This window comes from Columba livia, chromosome 7 (genome assembly GCF_036013475.1).
Source record: "Columba livia isolate bColLiv1 breed racing homer chromosome 7, bColLiv1.pat.W.v2, whole genome shotgun sequence".
Taxonomy (NCBI): domain Eukaryota; kingdom Metazoa; phylum Chordata; class Aves; order Columbiformes; family Columbidae; genus Columba; species Columba livia.
In genome coordinates, this window is record NC_088608.1 from 21,645,847 (window position 1) to 21,671,222 (window position 25,376).

Here is a 25,376-nt window from a genome sequence, read left to right on the forward strand (position 1 = left end):
GGGCGGGCTACCGCGGGGCATGGCGGGAGCTGTAGTCTGGGCGCGCCTCGGAATGCCGCCCGCTAAAACTACCGTACCCGGCGGGCCGCGGGGGGAGGCGGTGGCGGCGCGGGGTCGCTGTCGCCTGGCGTGCGCGGTCACTCGGCCCCGTGGCGGCGGGGGAGACGCGCTGCGCACCCGGCCGGCGGCGGCGCTGGCCCCGCCCCGGGGGAGCGCCAGCGCAGCGCAGCGCGTCGGGAGGCCTCGTCTCTCGGGAACCGGGGGCCAATCGGGCCTTTTCCGGCTTCGCCTCACCTCTCGCCGGGCAGGGCGGGGAGTGAGAGAAATCCGGAGCGGGCCCGGGCCCTGCACGGCAGCTCGCCTCGCCAGGAGTGAGGCAGAAGCGGCAGAGAAGAGCGAGCGTGCCCTGGGGCCCAGCCATGTGCCCGCAGTCAGCCGCCGGCGGCGGGAGGGCCGCCCCCCGAGCCCGCAGCGTCTGCCGCCTCCTCACCCGTAGGGCCCACGGCTTCTATGCCAGAGATGCGGGTGTCGCCCACAGACAAAACCTGGGACTCCTCAGACAGATAATGTGTCAGGTAACAGTGCTGCTCCCGGGCGCCCCTCAGCGCGGGTGCCGCAGAGGCCCCGCTCACGCCATCCAGCAAGTCCGGGGAGAAAAAAGCTGCAGTTCTGCCTGGGATTGTTACAAATGGTTATATTTATTTAACCATTTGAGGCTCAGACCCAGAGATGTAGGGGGACTATGCTGTGGAAAAATTGCAGAACCACTTTTAAATGTAATGATAATGTTAGAAATAGCCTTTTATGATCTATCACTTATTCCCATAAGATGACTTAATACCAGTAATAAGTTCATCATGTTTTAGGGAGCATCAATGTTAAATTTGTATCAAGTTCTCACAACAAAATGAGATAATCAGCAGAGGTCTTCAGGTAAACATGCCCCTAACGTGTCAGGGAAATTTATGTTACACAAAAAATAGAAATTAAACCACTTACAGACTAAAATGAATTTCATTTTTTTATCAAGATGGTTACTGCTTCCATGCAGTAGTTGATAGAAATGCATTGAAAGTGAGTATGTGGAAGTTAATTGGCAGTGGTGTTACACTGAAAATATTTTACTTGAAGTCAGTTGAGCTGTCCACTTATGCAACCTGACCAATGGGCACGCAAGGTTTATTGAAATAAAAATTAGTACATCTGATTTACACAATTTTTTTCTTCTTTTTTTGTGGACGGAGGAGGACTGGAATCTTCCTTTATGGTATAGAGCTCCTGATGTCTAACGCACACAAGAAACTATGTGAGCAATTTATTGCGTTGACATTTCAGGTGCTTTTTGCAAATAACTTTAAACGCATTTTTCTATCTTTCATGCAAAACACCAACAACAGAATGGAGTCAGATGTTCAGTAAATCCAGTTAGTTACATATAAAAGAATTAAGTGCATATTTACACTTTGGCGAGTTTTGTTCTTGCTCTTAAAAGTTGCCATTAAAGTTTAGTTGCCAGTTTTCATTTTTATGCAGACAACCTAAGGACAAAATATTAATTGTGCATGCTGTCCATAATAGCCAATAAAAAGATCTTTTAATTTTGTTTTTTAAAAAGACAAAATTTCCCTAAAAAAGCTCTTTTGATTTAATTTTTTAAAAAATATTTTCCTTCATGTATTCAACAGCAGAAGTTCAATTAAATTAAGTTATTAAGCTGCAAATGCCAAATCAAATATTTTGCAAAAGCAAGGTTTGTTACAAAACCCATCACCATTACAACCGCTGTCTCTTACAGGAAAGTACTAAATTCAAGAATGTTTGGACAACTCATTCTGCATCTCCTATTGCCTATGAAAGAGGAAGAATTTACTTGGACAATTACCAGTGCTGTATTAGCAGGTAGTAAATTTACAATTTAAAGTTACCCTGTCTTACAGTTTTAACACTGTGATTGTGTTTTAGACATGTCACTAACTTGTCCCTGTGAATTGAGTGGAATTTACTTAGGAACAAAAAATTACCTGGTGCATAAATCTTTCTTAAATTACATTCAGGTGCTGTTGTGTCGCAATGTGACACTTGTTTTCATGAAGGAAAGTCTGATCTTACTGGTGCAGTATAACTTCAGTTTTCACAGCACTTCAATGGGAGTGGAAGATTATCAGCATTTTATAATTATGCACTAAAAAGCAAAGTGAATGGTGGTTCTGTTGTGATCTGGAAACTCGCAGTGTGCTACGGAATGTGTGACAAACTATGTCCATAAATTCTGCATTACGGAGGTAAATTATTTTCATGTAAAAGTACAGTGTGCGGAGTGCTTGCTGGTTTTTGTTAATACATTTTGCAGCTCAGTTCTCTGACTGACGTGCTCTCCTGTTCCATGGTGAGCTGCAGAGGCACAGCTTAGGAGGCAGCACAAGGCAGGGTTGAGGTCAGGAAGCCCTGCGCACAGCAGGCCTTGTCCTCGTCCCTGTCCTTGCTTGTCCCTCTCCTGAGGGAGGTAGCAGGGACTTGGAGAATTGCATTGCTGAGTAAGTTGTGGTGAGAACAATTTTGAGACAGTGTAATACAATACATTACCAATAAATTACTCTGTCAGTGTAAACCACTGAGAGTTAATTAAATTAATCTATCACAGCAGGGATCTAAATCTACTTACCAGCCTTCTTTTATTCCTGCTGTCTGAATGCTTTCCAGTACTGGGTTAACCTGTCTGGCTGGCATCTTTCAGGTTTATCTTTGTCTCATCCTCACCCTGAGGACAAAACTGTGCACAGTATGAAGCTTTTATGCTAGTAGTAGTTGTTTTTTTTTTTTTCTTTAAATGTATGATGCCACACCTTTATATTATGAAAGGCAACACTGGAAGAGCTTGAGGGGAAGGTTCCAGAATGACTCTTACTTTCTGGAATATGCTTTCTTTTTACTGTATGTCACTAAAGTAAGAATGTTACTATTAAGTTTGTTTTTAAAACAAGAAACAACAAAACACACAACAAAAACCCACAAAATGTAGAGGTTGGCTTTTAAATATTATGTTATACTAACTATTGCTTATTAGGCCTATTAGAGCAGTTTCAGGTTATATTTACAAAGTAAAAATAAGATGTTTAGATTTCTGACCTGCCTAAAGAGAAAGCAGGATTTACAAAACTCTATGAAATGACTTGTTGATAATCGTTTATAAAATAGACTAATGATTAGCAATCATATTCCTCCAGCATTGCACAAGAGCCAAGAATACTTTATGAAAAGCCAAAGTGTTCTAAGTCAGAAAAAATAGAAGATGCTTTATTATTGGAATGTCCACTGGTAAGATTGCTTTTTACTAGATCATTTTGTGAAAAAAAAAAAATATCTTTCTGTGAAACATATGTAGAATAGAGCATTCTTTTCCTACAAATTGTTTTCTCAGTGTTTTTATGGAGTTAGGTCATTTAAGGATTGCAACATGTGCTTATTTATTTTGACTGAACATTTAGAGGTATACTTCTCTGCATTTCTCAATAGCTCATTCAAATGCGTTTTTGTGAGCTTCTGTGGAAGATATTAAAAACAGTGCCTTTATGCTTATGCAACTAACTCTAATTCCTTACAACAGAAACTGTTTAATTTTTTCTTTATCTTTTTAATTAGCAAAGGCAGTAGGTGGGAGTTTTATTTTTTACCACTTGGCATTAAAAAAAAAACAAAGAAACTGAAGACCCATTAAAGCAACTCTGCCCAAAAGCTGTTCTGCTGTTTCTAGCTAATAGATGATATCATTTCCCTCCTCCCTGAGGAGTTTTTCTCTCATCCACTGTCCACAGAGTTTAGGAATATTAGCCTCATTCTTGAAGTGCCTAAAATAAAGCTGTGTGTATACTATTCTGAGCAGTTACTGTCAAGTTACTACTGAATGTCTTATTTTGCAATATTTACACAATTGTCTCTTCAAGACTGGTACCAGCTAGATCAATAAGCAGTTATATTTCATTTTTGCAAGGCAAGGAAATTTTAAAAGGGGTCTTTTCTACAAAAGGTGTGACAACAGATTATGTGATAGTCAGATGACTATTTGGCACAGACATGAGCTTAGAGAACCTGATCTGATTATCAGGCAGCTTTCCACCTTTAGTTTTTGAAGAATGTGTACTAACTTTTGTTTTCTTGTTACTGTGTCAAAATGTTATGTATCCTGGTACAAACTTTTTTCTGATAACCTTTTGTTATGTAGGGGGAAATGCTGCCAAGTCCATCAGACTATAAACCATCCCTAATAGTCCTGACAGTGCAGAACTGGCTTCTACGTCTCTCTGCTGACAGTGGAGAAATACTGGAAAAAATATACCTTGCTGGTTCCTTTTGCAAATTCAGGTATTAAGCACTGACTAGGCATTATGTAATTAACAATCATTAGTACTGTACTGGAGAAAGGGAATCATGTTTATTTTAGTACGATCCTATGGCTGACTTCAGTTTTGTTAGTCAAGCACATTACCTGGAGTACTGCTCCCACATGCTGCTTTTTATAGAAGAATTTCATCAGTTTAAGTATTACAGTCTCAAATTTGGTATCAAGTTCCACGAAAGCCACAAAAATAGGCTACCGTTGCCTTTTCTCTGACAATTTTGTAGCCTTTAATATTGCAATAGCAATATACCAGGAGAGGACCTTTAAAAGCTGTAAAACAAATGTCATAAAACATAGGAAAAATAGTTTGACAATTTAACTTGCATTCTTCTCCCTAGGATAGCTGGTTTGCTCTTTAAAAGCAGAACAGTTACTGCTTCTAATAAACTGCATTTTTTTTTACTTCTCAGAGTAAATTATTTCCTTTAAGCTGAAGGATAAGAAAGCACCAATTTGTGAAGGGAAGGAGAAAAATGAAGATAGTGACATTTCCAATGCTGTGGGCTTTTCGTTATTGCAAACAGCAATCATCTCAGGCACCTCTCCCGAATCAGACACTGAGCAGTTTAACCTGGACACAAGGATCTGCCTAGCTATAGCACATTATATTTTATGTGAAGTAGCATTTCTTATTACATGGTTTTTAAATGATTAAGATAGGCTTTTCTTGTCACAAATAGGTATCTGAGCTGGGATATTCCTCAAGAGGTGATGGTCGTAAAGTCAGCTCAGAATAAGCTCCCTGCAGCAGCACGGCAGGTAAGTTTGTTGAAAAGCTTTGTCACTCTTAAATTTTTACAAAATCCATCAAAAAACATTACAAGGACAAAGATGGAGACATTAAGCTTATTGTTACAGCAGAAGATGATGATGTTTTACTGTTAATAAATACCTCAAGTATAATAACTATATTCGGTATTGTTGTTCCTTCCCAGGCAGGTATCCAACAGTCCATATTGTTCTATCTTGCTGTATTCCAAGTTCTGCCTCTTTCATTCATTGGAATGCTAGAAATAAACAAAAAGGTAAGTTAATTCCTCTGTTAATTGTGATCTGTAATGTAGTTATATAACAGGCATAGTTTAGGCAATTGTTACAGAATTCCAGAAGTCGTACTTACAGCTTGTAAAAGCATAGTGCCCTTCAACATTAATTAGCAGTAATGTCCTTCTTGTGTCTCATAGGAGAACTTGGGGTAACATTCTTCATTTCAATGACCAGAAGAAAAGAAAATACAAATGCGTTCTGTTATTTGGTTTCTCTTCGACAGGTAGAAGGGCTTTAGCTTTTACTTACAGCAGTCATAAGAATTAGGGAATCCTAACGTGTTTGTAGACTTCTTTCACCTCTTTAAAGAAAGATAGATGTGCTTCTGACCCAGTCCTAGGAATAGTCTATGAATTCTCTATGCAGTTACAAATGTTTCAAACTTGTATGATTATTCATATTGAATGGCAAAATTTAAATATGCATCTTGCTTTATCAGTCAAGAGAAAACAACCTTCCTGAGGTCGTTTTGTGGCCCGTCAGTAAGGGTGTATATATTAGGAAACCTCAAGCCATATGTCAAGTTTTACAGTTCTGGTGAAAACACGTCTGTTCTAGGTCATGAGAGCTCTGGGTGAAAGTTACAAATGGAACAGTACAAACACGCAGACTCTGGCTTCAAAGCTTTGTGAGCTACAGTCTCATTTGAGGTCCAGAGCTATTAGTGGGCTTTAGCTGGTGCTGGCTTGGGTGGAGGCTGTAATTGAGATGGGGCTGGCAGGCAAAGGAATGGGGCTAAACGTTTTTCAGGTGGGCTCATGGAAGTTTAGGGACACTGTGTATTGTTCTGTTCAAAATTAGTATTTAGGACAAAAAAAAAATGTTACTGGTATCAAAGGTGTTCTCAACCACGCTAGGGATGGCAACTTGGGTTCATCATGGTCATAGTAGGCAAAACATCTAAATGAGTACTTTTGCCATTGGCTTATACTGTGTACTCATCAGAGCAATTGTTACAGCGAGAAATAACGCCAGGCCAGAAATTGGGATTTGAGAATACACCCGGCAGAGGAAGCAACCAGTGAATGTGATGCCAAGCCTGATAGAGATCAGTGGAATGTAACTGTTAGAGTTACTGTTCGAGACTGCAGAATACACCTAATGCATCAGTTTTACTGAGATGGTACACCACAATTAATTCTGAGTTTGGGCTAGCCAAGAGAGAAAGGAAATTTTAGAGCTGGAAGACTATTAGAGTTGAGTCTGGAAGACGCTGAGACCTAAGTAAAAAAATGTATTGAGAAAGAGCCGTAGGACTAAATAAAAGGCAAGGTCTCAGGAGTAAATGTATCTTTCGGCACCAAACTGATTACAAGATCACTGATAGTGTTAAGATTTAGGAGTATTACAGCTTTTGGATCTCTTTTTTAAAAATTATTGTTTTAAAGCCTGTTTTAACCCTATTTTAATTGCTTTTTCATATAGTGATTCAGATTAAAGAAATGAAAACTCTACATTTCCAAGCATCTCTATTTAAAAAAAATTTAGGAACTTTATCTGCTGTTATTCATTAAATACTAAGAATTAGTTTGTTGGGTTTTTCTCAGTGGAGATGTGTTAAGCAGTGGCACAAACGAATACTGCACAACTATTAAAAGGGTTAAGCCAGCTTCTTGTGTATTTGTCGAATTTGGATTCAGAGAGGATCCTGTACTCTGTGACAGCTGGATAATGTAGTTGCAGTACATCTGTACGCAGTTATAGAGCCATGATTAGACTAGTATTTTACCGTGGCAATGAAGAAAGAACATAAGATCTGAAGTCAGTACCTGTAGATTGAGCTGTTAGCTTTGCTAACATTCCTGTGGGATGTGGTGTAATGTAATCTATTAATGTATGATAGTAACTGGGTAACATAATCTGAAGATATACTGAGAACTGATTAGAGAATGAATCTACTTGCAGAATATGACTAATCAAACATTGGGTGTTGTTACTGCAGTGCAAAGTGTTACAGAATCTCAGCAGAACATACCAGTTACAGGAAACATCATGAACTAAAACACTTATAGGGTTTGGCCAGAATAGAAAGTTAAAGTGATTGCAGAATTAAGGACATAATGCCAGTGTTTTGCACTGTCTCTTAATCACTTCTTCTCTACTAGAATATTTTTCTCTTCCTTTTTTTTCCCAGATATTTGGTAATAGTGTGACAGATGTTGCTGTTTCTAATGGAATCCTGATTGTAATGTATAGCATGGGTCTGGTCAGGCTTTATAACTTCCAGGCCATCTCTGAGCAGGTAATGAAATACAAAATTCTTCATACAGTCCATACTATTTTGGGCCAACAAATCATAAATATTCATGTAATACCACACAGGTACATGGGGAATGTGTCAAAGGACAGAGTTCTTTCCTAAATCTGTATACAGTCAGGAAATGCTAATGGGTGCACTAGAAGAAAATTCTACCGACACCAGCTACAGGTGGCAACACATAAGAGATACAGCATCAGCCAAGCACTTAGGCACATGTAGAGAGGAGCTATGTAAATGCTGGGCCAGGCTGTGCTCTTCTTTACACACCTAGTCTGTAGTTACAGATGAGTGTCAAGTCTAGAAATTGATGGGCATGGAAGATTGATTGATTGATCTGAAACAGAACTGCAGTGATACTTCTGAGTTTATATTCTTCCAATCAAAACAACAAATGTTATTTCAAAAATAAGACTTCAAGCAGTATCTGACAAGATAAAGAATGCAGTACTAACAGAGCAGTAAAACTAAACAGCAAGTAAAAATGAATCACCAAAGCTAAATTGTTCTGTGTTGTTTTAGTTCATGGAACAGCCATTTGATTTGGGACATGAATTCAACTGGAATGGTCAAGTGGGAGTTGTAGGAAAGTATCCATTTGGTCTTCCATGTAACATTAAAATAACAGGTATTTATGATCTTTGTATTATCTTGGCTGGTGGCTTTTACGGATTAATTATGATTTCATTCCTAGAAAAAACATTAAAATTACTGTACTCATTGTGCTGTAGCTATATTTCTGGGTTTATGTTATAGTAAAAATATGCTTTACTTCTAATTACAATCATTAATTAAATAGGATTTACCTAGAAAATTAGTACAGCAACTAAACTATTTGTAAAACTTTATAAGCAATGCATGAAATGGAAACCCCTTCCTTATTTCTGAGACACAACTGCTCTTGGGAAAGAGGAAGGGCTGGGACTGCTGTTAGTAAAACCCAGAAACAGTATATGATATGTAAGCAAAATATGTGAGAACGTTTAATCTCACTTGCGGAGGGAATTCAAGGAGACAGAATATAATTTGTCCAAGTTGCATTTTGATAATACTAAACTGTGAGGAATGTGCCAGTTTCAATAAAATTAATTCCCGAGGAGAGAACAAATTATCTATTAAAACAGTTCTTATGCCTCAAATCATTAACTTCTGAATGTTCTGCTTTATGTAATGACTTTATTTGCTCTGAAACCAAATAATTATTTCTGTTGGTGCATTTGAGATTAGAATTTGGTGCTGAGACTTTCTTTGAAATTTTTTTTTTACTTTAAAAAACATTCTCACAAGTTCACACTTGAGTCACTTCAAAAAATAATAGTAGCTTTCACCAATATCAAATAATGCATGCTTTTATTTATTTCTTTAATTTTGAATGTATCTGTATTAGTTTTTACAGGTGACTGTCCACATAAAAAATGCCTTTGATCTTTATGTTCGCAAACACTGTCAGATAATAACAGGCAAACCAAACCAGATTGACATAAACCTGAGGAAATACACAAAGATATAATATATAGTGAGGGCTTTCAGTTATAATGCAATGTTTTATCAAAACAAAGTGATAGGCTGCTCTAATTGATGTCCTGGGTTCTGCAAAGGGAAACTTCTCGTTTTCCACCCTGTCTCAGTCTGCAAAACCACAATTTAATGTTAGGGGCCCTGTAGAAATCATGCCGTGGGAGCTTTAATAGGAGGCTTGTACCAGATTTGTTTTCATGTCTTATAGATCATTGGAGTTTTTAGTGGTGAGATTTAAAGCCCATGTACTGGTGAAAATATTTTGATGGTGAATCATATTCAAGAGTTTGTGGTTAGGAAGTTATGAACATGTGACAGCCATTTGCCACGGCTGCTCGTTGCAGATAGCAGCATTCCTGTGGTTTTTGAGCTGTTTTCTTTTAAGAATGAGATGGCTGACTGAATGTTCAATGAAATGTAATGCTTCAGTGAGTGAAATGTTAACAGATTCAGAGTTTAAGTTTGTATTTACTATAATTTAACTATGTGTGATTTTCCTGCTTATTTAGTTCTACCATCCCTACAGAAATTGCCTGAAGGGATGGCAGTTATTACAGTGCTGATTTTATGGTGTATTAGGTAGCCAAGAAGAAGCATATAGAGACCAAAACTTAGAGGCTACCATGTACCTACCATTTCATTTATAGCTATTGACTGGTAAGGAATTTGATTTTGGCCACAGTAGAAGGTATGGGAAGGTACCTATAAATCTTTCTTATGGCACTTTCTGAAAGGTCCAGAACTTAAAACCATTGTTTGATTTATTATTAGAGGATACAGTAATTTCATTTAAAAAAAAAAAAATCAAACCTGAGAGGAAAATACTTTTCTGAGGTTCAGGAGTTTTGGGTGGTTTTTGTTTGGTTGTTGTTTTTTTTCATTTAAAACACATATTTGTTAGTGCTGCCAGGAGCAGTTTTATGTTTAGATGGGGCTGGAGAGTTTTAAGGAGGTGAACAAAGAAGCTCAACTGGAGCTGAAGACTGGCAATCCTAGGGAATGGGAATGCTAGGGAAAGGATTTACAAACAATGAGAACAGGAGGTGCTGGGCAACAAGAGCAAGTGACATGAAGCAGGAAAGAGGGACTTGAGGCAGCAGAGTCACTCCATGACGGTGGTTTAGGTGGCTATGATCTTGCAAATCTTTGCCAAATGAACATAAAAAGAAAGGCATATTTTATCAGCAGCCCATACTGCTTATGAGTGAGGCATTGTTGAAATACATTTAAAGCTATCATTTAGTCCACCTAACAGAATTTTTGAGGGGCATTGCCTTATTTAAAACGAAAATGTTGGTAGGGTAAAATCTTGACTCATGTTTAATTATCTGACAGATGTTAGTACATACTCTGCTTATGCCTCCATCTTCAATGTTCTCTACATTTTCAGCAGATGCCTCCGTTTTTATAACCTATATTTTGTTATATCTTGCACAGAATCTCCCATTTCCTTTGTGTTAGTCCAAAAGACAACTAGAAGACAGCCACTTTCCAGCTTGTTGGAAAAACAAAATAAGGAAAAGGGAGAAGCACTATGTAAACATGATTTCTGATGTCATGTGACATCTTAGTGCCACTGGTTAGGATCCGGATAATTATCTAGATTAAGCAGGACAAGAACAAGTCAAAATTTGGATGAGACCTCTGGTACACAAAAGTCCAGATAAAAACCTTGTTCTCCTCACAGTAATTCAACTTGGGTTTTTGTATTCTGTCTGTTTAAATGCCTCTTGTAATTTTAGATTTTCTCCACATTTTGTCAACTTTTTACAGTACTGCTCTATACTGTTAGAGAGAGCTGATCTTTAGTCTAAAATTGATTCAGTTATAGCAGCTGTAGAAATTCCTTTTATTTAGCTTGTTGGTAGAAGTTGCAAAGCTCCGTGCAGTCCATTTTGTTCAAAGATGCTTCTCATTTAGTACACAGAAGACATGTAGGAGTGGCATATTACACCTGTGTAATGTATCCCAACTGAACTGGTAGGAAATCTAGATGACTTTTGCCATTAATTGCAAAAGTTCCTAGATTTGTAGTGATTTTTATGAACTCAGCTACAGATTGCATTCCACACTGTTTCATTGCATTATGCAAAAGGAGAAGGAATGCTTAGATTTAGGAATCTTTCTGCATTTAATATTGTTCTTTGAGATTACTGCTGTTAGTCTGCTTCCAGTTATTTATCACTATTTTTCCCAGAGAATAGCAACCCTTTTGATATGCTCTTTGATCTGTTCATGTCTGTGTCCTCATTCAGATGAGCTGGACTAATTTTAATTGTGTGCTACGTCTTTGCTTATCCAGCTCATTTGGAATGAAGTAAGTCGGACATATCAGCAGAGCAGTTCAGCACGAAGATCTGAGAAAGGCAGTAACCTTCCACAGGGAACTGCAGATTGTGCCTGGATGAGGTAGCATAGCTGGTGCTAGAAGAAAGATCACAGCCAGTGTATTTCCATCAGTCTTCAAAAGTTCTGAAGAATTAGTAGTTTTATTGGAATTTAGAATTGTAAGGATCAATGGAATTACAGTTGTTCTGCTACTGATGGTGTCAACATTACCGACTATTTGCAGATACTCCACCTTTGCTATTTGAAGCATCTTCTCTGGAGAATGCATTTCAAATTGGAGGTTATCCTTGGCATTACATCATCACACCTAACAAGAAAAAACATAAAGGAGTCTTCCATATTTGTTCTCTGAAAGACAAGGCTTTGGTAATATATTTGGATAGCGGCTTCTCTGAAATGAATGTATATCACGTTTGTCTTCATCTCTTCTTCTGACTGGTGCTTCTGACTTGTTTTCCAGTGTGGTGCTCTCACAGGGATCACCCCACAGTGTTACATCTGCTATCCACTGGAGTCATGTGTAAAATATTTTCTTGGGAATTAGTACTGTTTCCTTCATTCCAGTACAATCGTAGCACTCTCAGTGCTACACAGCTCTGTATGCTTAGCTTAAGAGTCAAGGCTCAAGCCGAATCTCATTACCTGATTCCTTGCATGGTAACATCTTAATGCATTTCTGAGTAGTCAGCCCGCCAAATGGCATAACTAAAAACCACTTCAAGTTTTAAGAAATTGCATACTAAGTTTCTTTAATGTTTGTAGTTTATGCCTGATTTGTACCTTGTCTCTCTCCGTCTCCCTAGGAACATTATATTACCCAGTTTAACCCCTCTCTCCCCTTAGAAAAGTTTTATTACTCAGTTTAACCAGCATTCCTAATTATTTTTGTTTATTTATATTCATCATTTATTCCTTTGCATGTGCTCTCCATCTCAGCTTTTGTTTTGGATCTGGATTTGCCCTAAAGATGCTTTTGTATTACAAAGGGCTTCTGGGCCTGTTAGTTCTTCACTAAAAAACTTCACATCTGTAAATGTCCTCATCTCTTTTACTAGCCTGATCAAATCACTGATCCCCCTCCTATATCTTATTTTCAAAACAGATCTTTCACAACCGTAGCTGAAGATCAATTTTGATTCCAAGGGACATGTACAACCCTTTCTGATCTAGCTTTTCCTATGTAGGTTTCATACATTTGAAAGTTTGAATGATCAGGGTCAGCTAAATTTACAACAAAAAAACACTGCCAAAATCCCAAGATTTTGACCAGCTAGCAGCTGAAATCACAAGCTATCCCAGGCTTACACACTTATTTGCACAAATATTTGCACAAAAGAGGCTGAGCCTGAAGTCTGAAGCTCAGGTCAAAGTTTGTGCTAATGCTTTTCTCATGTCTTGACACATCTCATGTGTTTGGCACTCAAATTGCTGGAACTGTTGTTGCAGAGTGTAGGATAAATCTTCATTTTGCTTAGTTTCAGGAGAGGTAGGACCACGTATAGCTGTGGTACAATATCGTTGCTTATTACATATTTAAAAAGTTGCAACTGTTTTATGGAATACCTTGAGAATTGGAACTGAGTCTTACTGTTGTTGTTGTTCCACTGCCATCCTGTCATGATTAGGAGCAACACTTAAAAATCTCCAGAGGTATCTGGAGAGGAGCTCAGTACTACCTCTTTATTCGATCTGTGAGACTTACTATTATCCTAAGTTTTCCCTTCCTTCTTCAGGCAAAAAATGGCATACAGGATATGAAATGCTGTTCACTGGAACCTGATTGGATATATTTCCATCCAGATATGTCAGGTAGAATAATCCACGTGGGACCAAATTTGATAAAGTATGAGCATTTTTTTCTCAAATCTTATTTTCATTAAAGGAGAAGTTGCATAACTGCATAAATTCAGTAGTTTGGCAATTTGCAGGCCAAAACGCTCATCATGCCCTAGAAACTGTACAATTTATTGATTTGTCAGTCTGAAGTTCTCGTAGAAACATCTGGAGGTATAAATGTGAGCAGGGACAGGTGACACTGGATTTTGATATGAAAAATGTTCAAGGACCACTGCATTAAATTTTTACTGATAAACATAAATTACAAAAATAATTTATTTCCATTTCATTAATATCTGATGTTTTATTATAATATACCTGACTTTTAAAATTATAAATATAGCAGTGGTGTGCTAGGTGGGTTAGAACACATTGCTTATTTTGTAATTTCTGTTTCTTTCATAGAGTCTTGAAGCTTAAAGAAGTTAAAAATAATACAGATCAAACAGAGGTTGCAGAAGATTTTACAATTGTGGCCAACAGAGAAAACTGTGTGAGTTTATTGTCCGAGATCACAGTGGATGATTTTGAGTAATGCATAAGGGGTTTGTGTATCTGAGTAGTAATCACTGTGGTTTATGGACTTGCTTCAAAGGTCAATGAAAGACATTCTGTGTCTTCGTTGTACTTTATGAAAAAAACTTCGGAAACACTTTCAGGATAGCGTTTGAAATTTCCGGCCATTTCTTTAGTTCTCATCGTTGTTTATCGTGTGCAATATAACCATGTATCACTAATACAAAATATAAAACATGCTTAAAAGATGGTGACAGATTTCCTTCAAAAGAAGGTGCTGCCAAGTGATAATTCTGTGTAGCTCTGGTGCTCAGTTAAGTTGATCATACAAATGCTGGAAATGTTTCAAGTCTCTCGTAACTTAGGAGTAAGTCTTCATAAGACAACAAATACAATGCATTACTTCCAAAAGTCTCGTTCTTTTCCTGGCCATGTGTACCTGTTGCTCCCTTGTGATGAGTGTGGCATTCATCTAACCCTTGCTGAGCCAAACCGGTGCACTAAAATAATAGAATAATAACCCAGCAGGAATGGTGAGTACTTTTCTGCTTGCTTGGGTGAGCTGAACTGGAGCTGGAACAGAACAGAACTTCATCACCAGTGGGTCAGAAGAGTGCAGAAAAGTAGAACCAAGTGGCATGGGGATGATCAGAACTTCCTTGTAGAAATGTGCTGTTAAAGCACATTGTTTCATCAAGTGTTCTGTGACAAAAAAATCACGGACAATCTAAATGTTGAAAAGGTTAAAGACCACACTCGTGAAGAAAAATTTTTGGTATCATATGGAACTGTCATTATCCTTCAGCATACAAAGTTATGTCTTACATAAAAGCAAGTTGTTTAATTCATGAGTACTGTAAAGTTCCTGGAAATTAACAATACTAATTTTGAAGCTTCTGCAGAATAAAAGTTTGTATGTTAAAAACTTACACTAAGTCAGGAATAAAACTTCCATTGAATTCAGAAAGGATAAGGTTTCTCATCCAATGACTTGCCATGCCTTTTTTTTTTTCTTTTTTTTTTAGCATTTAGCTACCTTCTGTTGCAATAAGAGCAAAGAAATATAAGTTCTAATCCCCTCTGTGCTATGCCTTTTCCTTTTGGCTTCCATGAAGACAATGATAGCCCAGTTTTGAGTATTTCTGGTGTTGATGAAGCCCAGCGGGGTGGTGACTTAGCTGCCTTCCAGTGCATTGGCTCCAGTTACTTCTAGGCTAAAAATGATGGTAGCTGAGAACCTTTGCCACTTCTATAGGGCTGACAACCTTTGAATATAAGTAAACATCAGTAATATCTCAATGAAAGCCACCAGGTTCATGAGCCCATGTAAAGAAGATATAGCAGTGCTAGGGCCATTCATAGCTAATGATTAAAACAAGATCAGAGGGATTAAAACAAGGTCAGAAAGGGAAAGACTTGAAATAGATACGTTGCCAAATAGATAGGAAGCAACTAAAATGCTCCAAAGTCTAGAGCCACTTTTTTCTTTTTCTCCAAAGGTGAACAACACTGTGACTGTAACAGCTTCTGGTCGAGTGGTGAAAAAGCGTTTTAACTTGCTGGATGATGACCCAGAACAAGAGGTAGTGAGCAGTTCATGGATTATATAGGATGTAGAACTAGCCAGAGGTCATTCATGTTTCAGGTGCGGTGGCTGTAACCATTAGCTGTGTTAATCTTTGGGTTCTTTATTCCTCTTCTGTGGCTGTCTTCTTAACTTCTCAGCACTTCATTTCCCTTCTCTGTCATCTTTTCTCCTAGCCTGATATTTGTGCTTTGGATAGTTCGTTCTTTTAAGAACTGATCTTATGCCCCATGATGTGCAACTTCACTAACACAGAAATGAGATGTTAACGTGAAGAAACATTACTCTTCTCCATTCAAACATCTCCTTTAAACATTTCTTATAAAGCATTTTAAGAAATGAAAGAAGCATATTTATATTTTACTCTGCTTAGGTTCCTCTAGTCTTTGATATAGTATCTCTAAACTATATTTTTGTCTTTGATGAGATTCTAGGATAAGCTATTTAACACTTTTCCTTGAAGTAACTGCTTCTCGAGACTGAAAACTCCACACGCCAAGGTGTTGAGTCTTCAAGATGTTATGAAGAATATTTTTTGGCTCTCTATCTAGAACTGGAGCTGTAATTGACATAAGCACAACAGTTAAATCCATCAGTTTCTGGCAGTAGTTTTTTTTTTTTTCAGAGGAAATAGATTTTACTATAGTAAAAACACAGGATGGTGCAATATAACCCTTAAGGTCTGCAGTTCATTTCTGTCCACTTCTCTTTTTTAAACATAATAAAAATCAGAGTCTGCACACTATTTTTTTCTTGCTGTTATACTTTATTTGTGATTCCAGTAGATGTTATGCCATTATGGAAGACAAAGACTGGCTTGAATTTAAAAAGTATGTTACCAGGTTAACAGAATCTTCACCTTTCAGTCTCAGTTCTTCACTCTGTGGAGTGAGAGCAAGCTCTGAACAGAGGTGTTCATGTGAATGGAATTACCCTAATATACCCATCCCTTCAACAATAGTGGTTTTAGGCTATACTGTCTCTAACATGTCTCCTTCAAGACAGGGCATGGAGTTTAAATAAGTTTCTTCTGCCACTTTCAAAGTACTTTTTCCTGTATGATATATATATATATAATACATGTAGTTTCAGGGTAGAATTGTTCAGAACATCACTTTCTTGTCCAATACATTTCAGCAAAATTCCTTAAGACAACTTGTGTTGGAAAAGATTCCTGTTGGGTATCAGTCTGGCAAAGTTTTCTTTATCAGACCATAAGACTTAAGGACTACAAGTTTTCCAATTCTGCTTTCACCTGAAAGAGAGCTAGGCAGTTTTGTGAATTTATGTAAATTTATGTTTGATTTTTAAACTTGAGGTTTTGTTTTTGCCAAGACATTCAAAATTGTGGACTATGAAGATGAATTGGATTTGTTATCCACGGTGGCAGTTACTCAAATAGGAGCTGATGGAAGAGCTCACCTTGACTTTCACTGCAATGAACATGGGATTCTACTTAAGAGTATTCCATTACTGGAGTCCTGGGATGTGGTAAGGAGAATTCATATCTTTTGTTTACACTAGCACTTCCCCATAACCTTTCACCTACCATTTTTGTTCAGATTTGAAGCAGATCTACAAGTAGTGTTGCCAAGTGCTATGGATGAGATTTGAACAAGTTAATACTCATAACTCAAAAATGTTAAGTATTCCATCAGACAGTAGTTCATTTATCTGAAAATCTCCATAATTTGAAATTAAGGGGAATTAAGGGGTTTTTTTGGTTGGTTGACTCATTTGTCTTTTTTTTTTTTTGCTAGGGAGGGGTTGTGCTTAGTTATTTCTGAAGTATTTATCAACTTGAATAGTCACCCTCTGGCTAGTTACATCAGCTTAACTTCACAACTTGTAAATAGTCTCACTAGCTTAACTTGAACTACTCATGCATTGAATTAAGCATGGACCTCACTGTGTATATACTTGAAGAGCTGGAATGGGCTGTTCATACAGTCCAAGTTGAGGTGGATGTCCGAATTAGATGATCTGAAATATTCAGCAGATTTGGCACCTCTTTTATCATTGACTTCATAGGCAACTTAAGATATTCAATCAGATGCTCTGAATTGCACTTAGACTCCTAAAATAGGCCTGTTGGAAACCTCTCATAGTTTAGAAATTCTGTCTTTTATCTGGAAGAGTTGTCAGCGTATATCCACACAAAATTCCTCTCTGATCACGGAGGTCACCAATGTTAAATATTTTTTGTTCCCGAAGGAAAATGGTACAGGCATTAGCAAATGGTGGAAATGGAGACTGCAATCAGATTTTTTTTTTGTCATTTCAGACTTACAGTCATGAAGTTTACGTTGACAAAGACCTTGTATTACATATAGAACAGAAGCCTAACAGGAGGTTCAGTTGTTACGTTTACCAAATGGTCTGTGATACTGCAAAAGATGATGAATGTTCAAGCCATGAAAAAACAGAAAGAGTATTTTGCAAAAAAGGAGGGAGAATTTTTGAATATATTTAAGACATAAACAAAAACTACAGAGACTTCGATTTGGATGTTATTTAATGACTTCATATATGAATTAGTCAACTGCTGTTTTTCAGGCAGGATTTAATCTTAACATTTTGTACTACATGAGGTTTTATTTCTTTTTTCTGTGTAACACTGTACACTTGTCTGTAGTCCATAATGGCTTCTCCTGTATTCACCAGTTCATCATTAATGTGAGATGTGGAATTTATTGCTTCTCTTCAGCAATTGGATTGAAATACTGAACATCAAGGAGAAAGATGCAGACTTACTGATGACGTACCATCTTCTGTAGTTTTACCTATGCAACTTTAATACAGACTGTTAATTTTAAAAAGTATGTAAAAATGTATATATATGTAACTGTCACACTACAGATTTTGTATGTAGTATGACAATGGTAGAGTTGCCACTAAGCCACTTAGCGAAATCCTTCTATTTGTCTTGTGTGAGAAATAAAATCACTCAGGCTTTCTGGATGTGTTTGTTTTGGTTTAAAAAGAAGTATTAATAAATTTTAGATATATCTTTATATATATAACCAAGCAATTCTCTGGTTGTTTCTGTGTCACGAGTTGTTCGGTCTGAGCCAAAGCTCTGAGACACTCAGCCAGATGACCATGTGCAGCTGGTCTGATGCACGGGAGTTCCATGTGGTATATGCAGACTCTTCAGAGTGCAAGCTTTAATTTTAATTTAGAAAACACCCACAACAACAAAACACAGGCTCTAGGCTTCATGGTGATACAGAGTGTTTCTAAATGCAAACCAAAGATGGGCTCAGGAGAGTAGCTCTTGGAGGGATGGCCAACATCTGATTGCTCACTACTACCACCATTATCATGAGCGGGATAATTCTAAACCCAAATATTTATTTTCACTGCAAGCTTTACTAATGAAGTGTATTTCATTCTAGCTGATGTAACAGTGAAGAGCTCTAGAAGAATTATAAAAATGAACTGATGTGAGTTTTTATAAAGAAGTGTAATGCAAAAGAAAAAATACAATTGTAGAAAGGACAACACAAAAAGACTGAAGAAAGTAACGAAACAACAGTTGAAATAAAGAGCAGCAAGAACACTCTAATTCCACCCTTGCTTCAATAAAGTTTTCACTTACTATCCAGGAAAGAGCACCTGTCTATTATCTGCTACCATATGATAAGGGTAGAAACTAATATGAATCCATACTCTTAGGCAGAAGATCCAGCTCTTAAGCAGATATTGATATTTTATGCTCATTTCTTTTTGAATGATTAAAGCAATTCCTCCCAGAGCAAGACATGTAAACTTGTTTATTAAATAGTGCAAGTACTGCTTATTGAAAGTTTGTTATACTTTCCAGTGACTGTTTAAGTTATTGCAGATTTTTGCAGTGATATTCTGCTAAATCAGTATCAATCTTTTGGAAAATGCAGCAATTTGTAATGACTAGAAGGCAGACCAGACTTCAATTTATTTTGTGTAAGAAATTCTATCATTCTAAATACCCAGTGTGTTGCTGCCCTACAAATAATGGCAAATGTTCTCCATCCTCGAAGGTCACACACAGACATTTTCATTCAGAAACAAGAGAGATGTTTCTGTTTCATTTAAAACATCTTGAAAGCTCTTTAAGAGTATAGAATCCAGAATGACTAGCGCTGAACACTTGTTGTGAGTGTATTCACAACCCAACATAAACAGGCTGGGGCACACCAGAGAAGCAGAACCCCTCAATGCTCATGGGTTGTGCTTTCCAAGCTGTGAACAGCAGTTTTGTCTTCTGTACCTACACAGAGCCCCAGAAAATTCTAGAAAACTTCTGTTTGAACAGGAGGAAAATCCTGACCACAAACCAGTAGTTTTTTTACAGTGTTAAAAATAATGCTGTATCTGAACCAAACACAAATCCCCACATGCTTGGTGGCAGCCCACCTGAATCAACACCTTTTATTTCAAGTTAAATTTTGAAACAAACCCCATCCACCAGAAAAAATCTAGTATACTTTATTTTCCCAGGAGACTTCACATGTAAGCATTTTTTGGTAACTGTTGCTGGCAGGGCTGTACTGTTGCGCAGCATCAAATTGATATGAAATTTGAAAAAATGCATTAGATCTGACCTGTAGACATAGAGTTTGATGTCCATGTATGATGACTCCAGAGCACTTGCCTTTCTCTTTTTCATAATGTAAATTAGGTACTTGGAAATCTCTTACACAATCTGAGTAATTCAGTATACTAAAGAATAACAGTATTTGTGGAGAAATTCTGAAGATACTCATGTAGTTTCCATTACAGAACGAATATATTCTTGTGCACATGCCCAGTATAATTATCTCTGCAAGCACCGAAGTGTGACATTAGTACAGAAAAAGACAGAAAGAAAATTGCTTTGAAAAAGCAGAAGCAACTCCTTCAAATGTAGTTTATTTCCCATTTATAAATTCAGAAAATGAGATGAATAAAATACAGAAGACAAAAATATTCTTCACTTTTCACAGGCAGTAGCTAGCTGTGTTATGGTCAGGAAACCCATTTACTGATAGCTTTCTGTTTTACAAAAATCAGACTAAGGAACTATTAGTGTGAAATTCTGAATTCCCTTACTCCTGTGTATATCAGGGGGTAGTTACCCCTTACTCCATGGCTTCCAGCATCTGTAGATAAAGCCTCAAGTAACTAGATCAAATGCAGCCTCAACCAGATCAAGCGCATACTAAAAGACTGAAGCGGAAAAGCTCATGCTTCCATTATTTTCACTAGCACTAGATGCTCAAGGAAAAAAGAATATATGTATATACAGATATATGTATATACATACACATATAAATGTAAATATACGAACATGAGTAAAGATTCTCAAATGTCGTCTATTTCAAACATAGAATTGAAGGGATCTTAGCCACTTTTGCCAACATTCCCAATCAGGTAACTTCACCCAAACTACCTGCATTTTCAGTGTGGATAACTGTTTCGTTATTCTTTTTTTCTAGATATGTCCCATTTCTTTAACAGAACAGTTTCTTGCTCATTTTATTCTCATTTTGTCTTTTCTTGTTATTGAGAAAAATGCCATCTATATTACTTAGCAGTAACTCTAGACTGCTAAAAACTCACCAGCAAGAAACCTGTGACAGCTATCCCACACAATGGAACAGCTAATGAACAAATTAATTTGCTTCCCAGTTATGATGAAGATTGCTATTAGGAATACCTGCTAGAAAGAACACCCGCATGGGGTGGGATGTAGAGTGGATGTTTTCTTGAAGAAATGTGAGGAGCTGCTGTCAGCCACTTAAAGCTGTTTCTGGGCACTCTGCCTGCAAAAGGGAAAATGTTGGTTACCAAACCTGAAGTGAAACCCAACACAAATTCACTCATCCATGTCTTTTTTACTTAATGAAGTGTTGGGTTTCACTTCAGGTTGATACCAGCTTTGTGCTCTTGCCAGGATATACAAAACCTCAATGATAACAGCGAAAAAGAGGAAGAAGTAGGCAAAAACTTGTTTTCTAAGGCTGAACCACAAAATAATTCATAGCACAGCAACTGAGTTCTTTCATAACTGCCAAGTATGGACACAGTCATCAATAAAAAACCTTTAAATGACTTTTTGTCTGGAAGGTGTGTGAATGGATCTTATATGTACGTAGCAATTCCTCACTAATAAGAATTGCATAGCATGTGGGAACCATTTCTGAACCTTTTCTTTATCTCAACAAACTGGAGAAATTTAACTAATCCCTGCTAAATTAAAGAATTCAGACACTTCCAGCAAAAATGTTACTTTTGAAGAACAGACAATAATTGTCAACTAGCCCTATTCATAGTTGAAGAAAGTCTTTGTGTATCAACATGAATTCCAGGTACCTCTCCTGATATGCAGACTCAATACTACTAAAAGAAGGAAACAAGTATTCCAGTATTTCAAATCAATGTTAGATATACTTAAGGGAACTTTTTTTTTTCCTTTTTTTTGCAGCTATTTCACAATCTTGGATTTTCAGAGAGGACCACTTGAAGTTTTCTGGTTGCTAGGCTTGGCATTTATGCAACTATAACTTCAGTACTTATTTCTGCTTTACTGAAGTTACAAAATGATGACTAAAATAACCGTCAGGAGCTCCAAAAGAATCTTCTGTCAAGGCATTCTAATGTTCATAGATTAAATAAATTTCAAGTAGTCAAACTGCGTTAAAATTAACTGCAAAAATAGTTTGTGGAGTTCGGGGGGGGTAGTTTTTTGGGTTGTTTCGTTTGTTTGTTTAATAAAAGGAACTAAGTATCATAGCAGAGGGAAGAGCTGCCCTCATCCAACTATTAAGAATTGCTTTGGTCGGTGTAGATTAACAACTCATTTAGTAAAATGGGAGTACAAATGCCTTATGCCTGCTTGAGTGGGGAAGGAATATTGTGTTTTTAGGAATATTAAATTTTTAGGGAAGAGTAAGCACACATTCTTCTCAGGAAGAGATAAAGGAAAAATGGAAGGGAAAACTAAAGTTCACTGGAATTACTCTGCAGAGTGGCTTGAGAGCTCTGGCTTGAGATGCCGCAGGAGAAGCAATGCACTCTGTGTGACAAACAGACTGCAGACCCCAGGAACAGCTGCTGGCCAGAAACCAGAGGGGAAAATTATTCTGTTAATATGTTTATTTGGATGCTCCACAATTGGACTCATTCACCGGCAGTTTTCCTGTTTATCCTCTGGGTCAGCAGGTAGCCTCAACTGCCTCTAACACAGAACTGGAGCGTGGCTGCAGCACATTTCCATGCTCTGGGGAAGAGACCTAGGAAACTTCTAACTGTTGACACCAGCATATAAACCAATTACAAGCATTTGTTTTGTGGACCAAAGTGGGATACTTCCAGCATTTCTACTTCAACTCAATAACTTTTTTTTTCTTCCCCCCCCCCCCCATGATGTCTCAGTGATCAGCTATCTGGACAAAGAAGCAAAAATGGGACGCCAGAAGAGCTACCCCTGCCTTTATTTGTATTTAATCAGTGCAGGAGGAATTTCCCAGTCAATGCCCAATGCCTAGGGACTGAAAAGATGGGAAGGACTAGCTTCTCTTGGTAAGATTTGCTTTGAGTATAAAAAGAGCTCACATCCTGTCTTCCTCTTGTCATCGAGTATATATTCACTGACAAGACTCCTGAGTGGTGGGGAAGAAAATGAGAAAGTGCAAGCCAAATAAAAGTACAAGCAGTAACATTTTATAATCTTCCTTTGGCAGTTCTAACCACTGCTCCATGGTTCCACTATTTTCAAAATTTTTTACAAAATATTTTAAACTATTACAAAAATACTTTACAACTCACAGAAGCAAAATGTCTACAGATCAAAGCACAATAAAGATCTTCATTGCATGGGTAATAATGACTGGCCTGTGGCCAGTATAGAATTTTGGACAAAAGTTGCACTATGTGCCTTATTCTGCCTCAGTGAAAGCTCTCTCCAGGAGGGACAGTAAGGAAAGATTATTTCTAGGAAGGGCCCTATTCAAGAGCTGTCATTTTTGCAAAGATAAATTAGTGATGCCCCGAATAGGAAAAGTCAAATGGTTCTGCTGCTTAGATTTGGAACTCAATGCCAAAAAGAGGAAAATGATCGTTCTGGTTTGTTTCTGCCACTCAGAATTAATTACTTAAACTTATTTGTCAGTATTGCTCATGGTGAGATAACTTCTGAGGGGATGTTTGTAAAGCTTCCACAAAAGTAAGTCAGGTTAGCTGCCAGTACAAACCTGGCTGGACTATCTCAGCAGTTTTGTTTGTTTACAAGATGAACAGCCACCAGGCTTTTGAGAAACTCATCCAAATGCTTTGAGGGACACTGTAATTCTTCTGGCATGTCCTGTTCTAAAGCTTGGATTTTCAATGACTTATCTGGCATGGGAAAATAGAGATAAAGCTGTAGGTGGTAAAAAAGAGTGTAACCTCATTCTAACTGCAGCTCTGAAAAGTCAGTTACTGGTCACTGGAAATTAGAAACACTTCCTATATTTAAGACATTACATCAAAAGCAGAAAACAACTATCTATGGTGAAACGGTGTGTTGCTTAGATAAACATTCATGTACATTTATGTCCAGGCTGCAGCTCTCAAAACGTATGAATGGTATAGCAACAATGACAGAAGTTGCCAAGTAGTTATGTACTGCAGGCATACTGCAGGCAGGAGCCCATTGCTGCCTTTTACAAATAATCTGTGACTCTTTGTCTGCTTTGTAGGTCTTATTTTGTCTGTCTATTTTTGTAGGTTCTTCCAGGTGTGAAGTCACAGCCATTGTACTCCTACATCTGACAATGCAGCAATCCAACAAAAGAAATGCATACTAGGTGATGTCCTGACAGAACTGCTAAGAGGGAGCCCCACACTGGTGTAGCAGAAAAACACCAGCGTGCTCTGGGAGACAGAGGCTCTGGGAAAGAATAGAGATTACGAACTGCTGTGGCACCTCTCCACAGTAATGGTGGACAAAAGCAGGTGTTCAATGATCCAAGAGACCTGAAGGCCCCATACAGCTTCATTTTTATGCCCGGGGGAGTTTGTGTTCCAAACAGTATCAAATGCATCATTCAGCCCTCAGCAGTCACCTGTAGGTTGTCAAGTTTCCACCCCCATATAAACATGCAACCCCCTTGGACATCGTAGCTGTGCTAAAGATTGCTTCTGATTCTATACCAATCCACGCTTGCACCAAGTGGGCAAGAAGATGTGGAAGAGCAGGAAACAAGGAGAAATACAGGCAGGAGTTACTAATTGTGCTGCCTGAAATCTCTTCTGTATTACCAGTGTTCCATGAAGTACATTGCACTTTGTCTAACACTGTATTTTGCATTTTGTTCAGGTTTGGTTTATTTAACACTCTGTAAGCTTTCACATTTCTCCAATTCTATTTTTAAAACTATTTGTTTAAATGTTAGCTGGCAAAATTGGGCTTCATTTTTCAGTTCAATAAAATTATGTGTTTGCTCTTGTTATTGGCTGCTTTAACAGGGTACACCAGTTTGAGCTATAGGAATTCATGAAGGTCTTCCAAGATATATAGTTTTAGGATAAGTAAAATCCACTTGGGTAGAAGGTTCCATATGGGATAGTTGGGATGACTGGATGTAATCAAAGCTTGTTGAAAACATTGGGAACTGGGAGCATTTTGCAATTTGGAGATTTAGGTTCATAGAAGGTAGACTAAAATACATACTTATTTAATGTCAGTTTGCGGGCTTTACTGAGACAAAAGACATTTTATTAGACCAGCTCATATAACTGGAAAGAATGGACACATTTTGGGGCCTATGAATCCTTTTTTTGGAACTACATGTAATAAGCCTATGATCCCCTGTATGGAACTGACAGGCACTATGAAACTGATGCTTTGCGATCTCTAACATTTCAAT

At 37.7% G+C, this 25,376-nt stretch overlaps 2 protein-coding genes across 8 annotated transcripts in view; one reads left to right on the forward strand and one right to left on the reverse strand.

Moving 5' to 3' along the window:
- METTL8 (methyltransferase 8, tRNA N3-cytidine) overlaps positions 1-208 on the reverse strand; it is a 51,769-nt gene extending 51,561 nt beyond the window's left edge. Inside the window, exon 1 of the mRNA XM_065068746.1 lies at positions 78-208. The gene's annotated coding sequence lies outside the window, so the exon portion shown is untranslated. The remainder of the gene's footprint in view (positions 1-77) is intronic.
- On the forward strand, positions 207-23,034 carry DCAF17 (DDB1 and CUL4 associated factor 17). Of its 7 annotated transcripts, XM_065068738.1 has the most exons (15): positions 207-575; positions 1,796-1,899; positions 2,055-2,282; positions 3,225-3,315; positions 4,220-4,359; positions 5,077-5,155; positions 5,332-5,421; positions 7,578-7,685; positions 8,223-8,328; positions 11,791-11,933; positions 13,301-13,410; positions 13,809-13,896; positions 15,419-15,502; positions 16,840-16,995; positions 17,789-18,465. In XM_065068738.1, exons 3-15 carry the CDS (start codon positions 2,257-2,259, stop codon positions 17,975-17,977), a joined length of 1,410 nt encoding a protein of 469 aa, XP_064924810.1. In that variant the 5' UTR covers positions 207-575; positions 1,796-1,899; positions 2,055-2,256; the 3' UTR covers positions 17,978-18,465. The 7 variants fall into 7 exon arrangements, with proteins under 7 accessions (XP_064924810.1, XP_005498715.2, XP_021147370.2 ...); XM_005498658.3 differs by lacking the exon at positions 2,055-2,282; XM_021291695.2 differs by lacking the exons at positions 2,055-2,282; positions 17,789-18,465 and adding an exon at positions 22,903-23,034 and having other exon boundaries at positions 226-575.
- Positions 23,035-25,376: the final 2,342 nt, after the last annotated feature.

Bases quoted from the DNA above. Each gene is read 5' to 3' on its own strand.
- DCAF17 (XM_005498658.3), top strand. From the start codon at position 420: ATGTGCCCGCAGTCAGCCGCCGGCGGCGGGAGGGCCGCCCCCCGAGCC. The intron at 13,411-13,808 runs GTATGAGCATTT...TTTCTTTCATAG, and splicing joins GTGGGACCAAATTTGATAAA to AGTCTTGAAGCTTAAAGAAG. The intron at 13,897-15,418 runs GTGAGTTTATTG...TTTTCTCCAAAG, and splicing joins TGGCCAACAGAGAAAACTGT to GTGAACAACACTGTGACTGT.